Source organism: Physeter macrocephalus, chromosome 2 (assembly GCF_002837175.3).
Source record: "Physeter macrocephalus isolate SW-GA chromosome 2, ASM283717v5, whole genome shotgun sequence".
NCBI lineage: Eukaryota > Metazoa > Chordata > Mammalia > Artiodactyla > Physeteridae > Physeter > Physeter macrocephalus.
Genome location: NC_041215.1, coordinates 16,455,142 through 16,465,078, shown reverse-complemented (window position 1 = coordinate 16,465,078; position 9,937 = coordinate 16,455,142). Strand labels below are relative to the sequence as shown.

The 9,937-nt window shown below is 39.5% G+C and overlaps 1 protein-coding gene across 6 annotated transcripts in view; it reads right to left on the bottom strand.

The window, feature by feature from the left end:
• Positions 1 to 257: 257 nt before the first annotated feature.
• The window catches only part of LOC102992637 (zinc finger protein 564), a 48,371-nt gene continuing 38,691 nt past the window's right edge, over positions 258 to 9,937 (bottom strand). For 3 of the 6 annotated variants that reach the window (XM_055080742.1, XM_055080744.1, XM_055080745.1), the window contains 5 exons: positions 4,454 to 4,580; positions 4,204 to 4,264; positions 3,568 to 3,808; positions 1,439 to 1,486; positions 456 to 976 (listed from right to left, as the gene is read on the bottom strand). In XM_055080742.1, coding sequence (XP_054936717.1) covers positions 818 to 976; positions 1,439 to 1,486; positions 3,568 to 3,808; positions 4,204 to 4,264; positions 4,454 to 4,580 — 636 coding nt within the window. In that variant the 3' untranslated portion in view covers positions 456 to 817. The other 3 variants (XM_055080751.1, XM_055080752.1, XM_055080748.1) reach the window with 3 other exon arrangements.

Here is a 9,937-nt window from a genome sequence, read left to right as displayed (position 1 = left end):
TGTGTTAGTTTTAGGTGTACAGCGAAGTGAGTTAGTTATACATATGTTTACTCTATAGATTCTTTTCCCATACAGGCCATTAGAGTATTTACGTAGAGTTCCCTGTGCTGTACAGTAGGTTCTCATTAGTTATCTATTTTATATACAGTAATGTGTATATGTCAATTCCAGTCTCCCAATTTATCCCTCCCCCACGCCCCTCTATTTGAATACAAGTGTGAACCTGGCAGTTTTTGGCAAGAAGGCACTAACAAAACCATGATTGAAGTTTTTAATTAAGAACAAATGAGAAATCAGTTTCATGACAAAAATTGTAACTATGAAAAAAAAATTTGCCTGAGGAAGAATATACATGGTAATACTGAATCAAAATGTATAATGATTATCTTGAAAAAAACCAGAAAGTTGATCTAGAAATCCACAATTGCAATGGGATGTTTCAATATATCCTATTAGGAAATGGAAAAGATAATATTTGTTAGTATACAAGTTTTTTTGAAAGAGTTAATAAAACATTTCTAAGAAAAATCTATAGAAGCATTTGACAAAAAAAGAACATTGTTTTCAATCACATATCAATCATAACTGAAAATGTACTGAGGAGTTACGTTCAATTGTGAGTAATTGGAAATATCCACAGTCTATCTGATAAGAGGAAGGTGCTAATTCTCACATGGAAGGATTGGGCCACAGAAGTAGAGGAACTCACTACAGAACCACATGGTTTCTTCTGACTGCACCACTGTAGCTGCTATAGTGGAATCAGGAACACACAGTCACTAGCAATATCAACAGAACAATGTGTTTACTATACAAATTAGACCTTATACAAATACAATATAGAGAAGAGGTGAGTCAGTGCTTCACAAAACGTTCTCAACCACAGCAGTCTAAATTTGTTGCCTGGTGGACACATGAGGACTTGCAGGAAAATCCAAACTGTGAGGGATCTTTGCTGTGGAACTTGTGGAGGCATCTGTGGAAACCAACAGGTCTGAGAAAATGGAAGTCATGTAGCTGGTGGTAATGAGGCTACTTTGGACTGGCAGGGCAAAGAATCAGAAAAATGGGCTAGAACCAGGTATATGTGAAACTCCTGTGTGGCTCAAGAACTAAGGCCTTCTTCACTTTGCCTTCCAAGTGTCATGCAAGGGAGGCTAGTGGTGAATTCTAACATGGAACCATGAAAAAAGAACAGGTTCTAGAAAATGTAGGTCACAACATATTACCCATGTTAACATAACATATTACCCATGTTAACATAACACATTCCAGGAGAGCATCTCCAATTCTACATTTTAGTGTCCTGTAACAGGTCTCTTTTCTTTTTGCAAACATAAAGACTTACTGGTCCATTAATGTACAATGTTATTACAAAAACGAATCAGAACTTAAATGTTAATAACACTTTATACTGTGATAAACTTCACATACTTACAAATTTATGCCAGCTATTTATTAGCAAGGAAAATGGAAGGTGGCTCTTCTGACAAAAGAAAAGTTTTTCTAATGAGGCATATTTACAATGTGTAAGAAATATCCAGTACCTGCCACATGAAGCCAATAGGAAAATCCCAACAACTACCAGTGTCATTATTCCATGCCCCCTTTACTTACAGAACAACTTTAAAATTATATGTTTTGGCACATTATATAATATTGGCATGTTACAATTATATTCCAGTTCACCCATGGATCCAACAGATTTCAAAATGGAAAGACAAAAATTCTATAAGCTGATTTAAGGAAAAATACTACCTACTAAGCTTATGTACTATTGCTTAAAGAGTACTTACAGAATTGTTTCAACTCAGTGTTCATTTGCAAAATTTGGAAAATTAACAAGTAGAATCCATAATTAGAGACTGAGTTTCAGAATAAGCCACTGATAAAGATAATATATTTTTAACTTTTAAAACATTTATTTCATGTTATGAATTTTCTGGACCATATGTGAATTAATCTACATCAGGCTTTCCCATATTATTTACATGTTATAGCATTTCTCTCCAGTAGAGTTTTCACATGACTTTGAATGTACTGGGTTGGCCAGAAAGGTCATTCTTCTGTAAGACGTTACAGAAAAACCCAAATGAACTTTTTGGCCAGCCCAGTATTAAGATAGGAAGCTCTCTTGTATTTATCAGTTATAATTTATCCAGTGTGCATTCTCATGACATGTTTATGTAAGGATGTGGGCCAATTAAAGGCTTTCCCACAATGCTTACATTCAAGAAGTTTCTCTCCAGTGTGAATTCTTTCATGGCTTCTGTATGAACTGGGTCGACTAAAGGCTTTCCCACAGTCTTTACATTTATACGGTTTCTCACCAGTGTGCACTCTCATGTGACCTCGAAAGGTTGTGCGGTAAATGAAGGCTTTCCCACATTCCTTACATTCATAGGGTTTCTCTCCAGTATGAGTTCTTTCATGTACTTGAACATAACTGGAACAACTGAAGGCTTTACCACATATTTTACATTCATAGGGTTTCTCTCCTGTGTGAGTTCTTTCATGTATTCGAAATGAACTGGGACAATTAAATGCTTTCCCACATTCCTTACATTTATAAGGTCCATCTCCAGTGTGCGTCATCATGTGTCTCCGAAAGCTTGTGAGGGAAACAAATGCTTTCCCACATTTCTCACATTTATAGGGTTTCTCTCCAGTGTGAGTTCTTTCATGTATTTGCAAACCTAGAGGAGAACTGAAGGTTTTCCCACATTGCTTACATTCATAGGGTTTCTCTGCAGTGTGAGTCCGTTCATGTCTTCGAAATGAAGTGGGACAACTGAGGGCTTTACCACACTGCTTACATATATAGGGTTTTTCGCCAGTGTGAGTTCTCACATGGACTTGAAAAGTGGTGAGCCAATGGAAGGCTTTTCCACATTCCTTACATTGATAAGGTTTCTCTCCAGTGTGAGTTCTTTCATGTGTTCGAAAGGAACTGGAACAACTGAAGGCTCTACCACATTGCTTACATTCATAGGGTTTTTCTCCAGTGTGAGATCTTTCATGTATTCTATATGAACTGGGACAATTGAATGCTTTTCCACATTCCTTACATTTATAAGGTCCAACTCCAGTATGTGTTATCATGTGTCTTTGAAAGCTTCCAAGAGAAATGAAGGCTTTCCCACATTCCTTACAGTCGTAAGGTTTCTCTCCCGTATGAGTTCTCTCATGTTTTCGAAGAGAACTGGGACAACTGAAGGCTTTACTACACTTTTTACATTCATAGGGTTTTTCTCCAGTATGAGTCCTTTCATGACTTCGAAAGGAACTTGGACAACTGAGGGCTTTACCACATTGCTTACATTCATAGGGTTTCTCTCCTGTGTGAGTTCTTTCATGTGTTTGAAAGGTTTGATGATATCGAAAGGCTTTCCCACATTGTTTACATTGATAGGGTTTTTCTCCAGTGTGAGTCCGTTCATGTTTTCGAACAGATTGGCGATATCTAAAGGATTTCCCACATTCCTTACATTTATAGGATTTCTCTATACCATGATTACTTTCATGTTTTTGAAAAGGTTGGAGATAACTGAAGGCTTTCCCACATACCTTACATTTATAAGGCTTCTTTCCATATTCCTGATACCTGGATGGTTTGGGTGCAGTATGAGATCTAACGTGCCTATTAAAGGATGAACGACTCATGAAGACTTTTCCACACACACTGCACTCCCATGGTTTTACTGCAGTAGAATTTTTCTTGTTCAGATTAAGATTTGGAATAAGGCTGATGTTTTCACCACATTGACTACCTTCTTCACTTTCACAGCGTCTCTGTAATGTATGACTTCTGTTAAAAATTAGAAGCACACTGTTAATTTCTTTGTTAATGATTTTATAGTAAATATTAGTATTACATTTTTATCATTTATCGGGAAAGTGTTACATTTTTCTGCGCCGTGTAAATTGTTTGAAAGTGAATATACTGAATGCTCTGCAAGAAAGCTCAACCATTGCTATTATCATAGTGATATTCATATATGCAGTCTCTGAATATGTTTCAAAGTAAACTATTTGGGAAACAATGAGCATCCATGACACACTTAAGAAAACATTTTTTGGTAAAAATTTTCTGAGAATAAATAAATTTGAACCTGGGCCCTTTTGTGTCTACTTGTTTTTAAATTTCGTGACATAAGAAGATTCTCTTGTGGGACACTGCTTTCAACTGTGAGTGCAACTCACCTCAGATTTCTTCCCTGGTTTTTGTACTGATCTTCAGTGTTATGGTCTTCCCATTTTCCCCCTGAAATGCAGAACCAAAAAGATCAGTAAATTATAGGAAAATTATTATTTCACAGGTCTTTGATGACCTCAAACTATGATTTACTTACCAAAGTATTCCCTTTCCCCATTCTACATCTTAGAACAACATTGATGGGCAGGAAGCACTTGTTCTCTAATTGATTAAGTGAAGGAACGTCATCATCCTTACCTATTGAGGCCAGGTTCCTCAAGGTTTCCCGCATCACATCTCTGTAGAGTTTCTTCTGTGAAGGCCCCAGCAGAGCCCACTCCTCCAAGGTAAAGTTCACAGCCACATCCTCAAAGGCCACTGGGTCCTAAAACATCACAAATATGTGTACAGGAAGATGGGTGAGATGGACAGTACTGGGAATCTGTAGTCCATTCACAAGAAGTTCACATATGATGCTGTTATTAAAATATTCTGTGACTTGATCATCAAAATCCTTATTCTCTATATAACCACTTCCTCACAAATTTAACAGCATCATGAACACATGGAAATCATTTTTACTGTGATCACTTAAGTCTTGTCATTCTCTAACAGTAGGATCCAGAGCACACTGGAGAAATGTGAACTCCAGATGAAAGAAATATTTCCAGATCATCAACTCCTCGTAAGAAAAATTCATCTCCTTTAATACCCACCACATCTATCACATAGCACTCCATGAAACACAGGGTCACATTTGCATGAGGTTTTTTTTTTAAAATAAATTTATTTATTTAATTTTTGGCTGTGTCAGGTCTTCGTTGCTGCGCACGGGCTTTCTCTAGTTGCGGCAAGTGGGGGCTACTCTTCGTTGTGTGTGGGCTTCTTGTTGCAGTGGTTTCTTCTGTTGCAGAGCATGAGGCTCTAGGTGTGCAGGCTTCAGCAGCTGTGGCTCATGGGCTCTAGAGCGCAGGCTTAGTAGTTATGGCACATGGGCTTAGCTGCTCTGCGGCATGTGGGATCTTCCTGGACCGGAGCTCGAACACATGTCCCCTGCATTGGCAGGTGGATTCTTAACCACTGCGCCACCAGGGAAGCCCCTTTCATGAGATTTTAATGGAAAAAACCACAGTGAACTGGAAGCTTTTTCTTCCATTCCCATCACCAAACATGACAAGGCCAGTAGACCTGTGGAAATCCAGCTTATCACTAGGCCCAGCTGGCCATATTGTCCTAAAGTACTCTAGGCTATCAGAAGTAGTCAGATGCAACTGGCTGAATAAAAATAATCTTGTGGAAAAGTATTAACTTTAACTTGCCTGTAAAAATATTTGACAGATATTCAGTTACTCGTTTTTATCTCTGTCTTATCTCATGGGGCTAGGAAGCTATTCCGAAGTTAGTACTCAGTCATGAGAAAGAAGGCATGACAACTTAGACCTCCACAAAATCCCTATATTCATGGGCCTCAGAGTAGCTTCTCACCATCTTTACCACATATATGTGCATATACTGAGAAGATAAATCCCAGAAGAGCATTTTCCGGCAAAACCATAACAGTGTACCCTGGACCTTGCTGACCTTGGGGAACTGAATACGAATTGCAGTTTGCACCAGAGTCCACTGAAGACCACAATGGTTTGATGGTGAATGTGCCCATCATTATAAAACACAAAGGGTCCAGTGGTGCTTCTCTCTAAAAAACATAAAACTTCCCTTCTCCAATTACAGGAGGCAGTGATTCTCAACCAGCCACTTGAGAGGCTGCCTTTCCACTTCTCTCATTTCCATGTGGTGCACAGTAACATGACGGTGCAACGTCTGGGCATAGGAATCCCTCAACCACATAACTTCCCTAAATGCTGGTCTCTGTAAAAGATCACTAACCTACTGATGTCCACATGCGGAGGACAGAGAAAAGGTTCCCACACAGTAATTACAATGGTAGAATTTATCCATTCAGTTAAGGAACAGAAAAAGAAATCCCCAGTTCTTGAGAAATTTTTCTCACAGGATTGATGGTCTTAAAATGGAAATATTTTTTTATTTGTATAGCATTTCTCTTAATTTTTCCAATGTGCTCTGGACCCTACCATTAGAGAACAGTAAGACTTTAAGTGATCATAGTAAAAATGTATAATTTCCACATGTTCATGATGCTGTTAAATTTGTGAGGAAGTAACCACTTCCTGCTTGAGCTGCTTGCATCAGCTCTAATTACACTTCCTATGGTGGATCTGTAGCGCTTGCTCCTAACAATGTCGTACTATGAAGTGTGCAGAAGAGAGTTACTAGCAGGTCTGAGATCACTGATACTTAGGAATGCCTGCTCACCATGTTTTTCCTTCATTGGTATCTGGGAACTGGGATTGTTGAGTGACCCCATCAACCTGATATGAGTGGCTCAGTGTGTCTAAACTGTTTATGGTACATTATAAATGCTTTTCATTATGAGCGTCTGAACTTTCATTATGCTTAGGCAGAGTTCCTATGTGATCTGCTCCCCAAAATCACTCTGGGTATTGAGGCTCTAATGAGCTTCTCTGGAAGACAATTATTTTACATGTGTTGTCACAACCTGCTGCTTGTAGGCTTGAGCCCTTCTTATGTGATTACACTAGGCAAGACTATCTGGAAGTCTGCATCTAGCTCCCTCCAGAACAAATTTAATTTTGGTAGTAAAGAAGAAGGAAAGAGATATTTAATGATCCTCATGAGAAAAATTTTTATTTTTTGTTGGGTAACATTGAAGGAGAATAAGATAAATGAAAATACAAAAGATGTTTTTAGAAATAACCCAAAATCACTAAGATGTTACCTCTCCAAAAATATATCTCTAACAAAATGTTATCTAACTGGGAAAGACATTGTATTCCCCTGTATTCCATGGGCAAAAGCCAATTCATTATAGATTGAAACGTGAAAGAAAAAACTGGGACACTTCTAGAAATCACAAGTAAATGCTTCATTGATCCAAAAATAGGGAGAATTTTCTCATTTAAGAAGAATATGCGGACCTTATGGAAGATGGCGGAAGAGTAAGACGTGGAGATCACCTTCCTCCCCACAGATACATCAGAAATACATCTACACATGGAACAACTCCTACAGAACACCCACTGAATGCTGGCAGAAGACCTCAGACCTCCCAAAAGGCAAGAAACTCCCCACGTACCTGGGTAGGGCAAAAGAAAAAAGAAACAGAGACAAAAGAATATGGACGGGACCTGCACCGGTGGGAGGGAGCTGTGAAGGAGGAAAGGTTTCCACACACTAGGAAGCCCCTTCACGGGCGGAGACTGTGGGTGGCGAAGGGGGGAAGCATCGTCCTCAATGGTGACAAACTGAAACCATTTTTCCACTAAGATCAGGAACAAGACAAGGTTGCCCACTCTCACCACTTTTTTTTTTTTTTTTTTTGCGGTACGTGGGCCTCTCACTGCTGTGGCCTCCCGTTGCGGAGCACAGGCTCTGGACGCGCTAGCTCAGCGGCCATGGCTCACAGGACTAGCCACTCCGCGGCATGTGGGATCTTCCCGGACCGGAGCACGAACCCGTAGTCCCCTGCATCGGCACGCGGACTCTCAACCTCTGCGCCACCAGGGAAGCCCTCACCACTCTTATTCAACATAGTTTTGGAAGTTTTAGCCACAGCAATCAAAGGAGAAAAAGAAATAAAAGATATCCAAATCGGAAAAGAAGAAGTAATTCTGTCACTGTTTGCAGATGACATGACACTACACATAAAGAATCCTAAAGATGCTACCAGAAAACTACTAAAGCTAATCAATGAATTTGGTAAAGTAGCAGGATACAAAATTAATGCACAGAAATCTCTGGCATTCCACAAATAGGTGGAGAAATATACCATGTTCTTGGATTGGAAGAATCAACATTGTGAAAATGACTCTACTACCCAAAGCAATCTACAGATTCAATGCAATCCCTATCACACTACCACTGGCATTTTTTACAGAACTAGAAAAAAAATTTCACAATTTGTATGGAAACACAAAAGACCCCGAATAGCCAAAGCAGTCTTGAGAACGAAAAATGGAGCTGGAGGAATCAGGCTCCCTGACTTCCGATTATACTACAAGGTTACAGTAATCAAGACAGTATGGTACTGGCACAAAAACAGAAATACAGATCAATGGAACAGGATAGAAATCCCAGAGATAAACCCACACACATATGGTCACCTTATCTTTGATAAAGGAGGGAAGGATATACAGTGGAGAAAAGACAGCCTCTTCAATAAGTGGTTCTGGGAAAACTGGACAGCTACATGTAAAAGTAGGAAATTAGAACACTCCCTAACCCCACACACAAGAATAAACTCAAAATGGGTTAAAGACCTACATGTAAGGCCAGACACTATCAAACTCTTAGAGGAAAACATAGGCAGAACACTCTATGACATAAATCACAGCAAGATCCTTTTTGACCCATCTCCTAGAGAAATGGAAATAAAAACAAAAATAAACAAATGGGACCTAATGAAACTTAAAAGCTTTTGCACAGCAAAGGATACCATAAACAAGACCAAAAGACAACCCTCAGAATGGGAGAAAATATTTGCAAATGAAGCAACTGACAAAGGATTAATCTCCAAAATTTACAAGCAGCTCATGCAGCTCAATAACAAAAAACCAAACAACCCAATCCAAAAATGGGCAGAAGGGGGCTTCCCTGGTGGCACAGTGGTTGAGAGTCCGCCTGCTGATGCAGGGGACACGGGTTCGTGCCCTGGTCCGGGAAGATCCCACATGCCGCGGAGCGGCTGGGCCCGTGAGCCATAGCCGCTGAGCCTGCGCGTCCGGAGCCTGTGCTCCTCAACGGGAGAGGCCACAGCAGTGAGAGGCCCGCGTAACACACACAAACAAAAACAAAACAAACAACATAAAACAAAAATGGGCAGAAGACCTAAATAGATATTTCTCCAAAGAAGATATACACATTGCCAACAAACACATGAAAGAATGCCGAACATCATTAATCATCAGATAAATGCAAATCAAAACTACAATGAGATATCAAAAAAAAATGTCATGAAGAACCTAGGGGTAAGACGGGAATAAAGACACAGACCTACTAGAGAATGGACTTGAGGATATGGGGAGGGGGAAGGGTAAGCTGTGACAAAGTGAGAGAGTGGCATGGACATATATACACTACCAAACGTAAAATAGCTAGCTAGTGGGAAGCCGCCGCATAGCACAGGGAGATCAGCTTGGTGCTTTGTGACCACCTAGAAGGGTGGGATAGGGAGGGTGAGAGGGAGACGGAAGAGGGAGGGGATGTGGGGATATATGTGTACATATAGCTGATTCACTTTGTTATACAGCAGAAACTAACACACTATTATAAAGCAATTATACTCCAATAAAGATGTTAAAAAAAAAACCACAGTATTTTGGAAGTGCAATAAAGTGAAACACAATAAAAAAAAAAAAAGAAGAACAAGCCCTAGAAGCAAGAAGAACTACAATCCTGCAGCCTGTGGAACAAAAACTACATTCACAGAAAGATAGACAAGATGAAAAGGCAGAGGGCTATGTACCAGATGAAGGAACAAGATAAAACCCCAGAAAAACAACTAAATGAAATGGAGATAGGCTATCTTCCACAAAAAGAATTCAGAATAATGATAGTGAAGATGATCCAGGACCTCGGAAAAGAATGGAGGCAAAGATCAAGAAGATGCAAAAAATGTTTAACAAAGATCTAGAAGAATTAAAG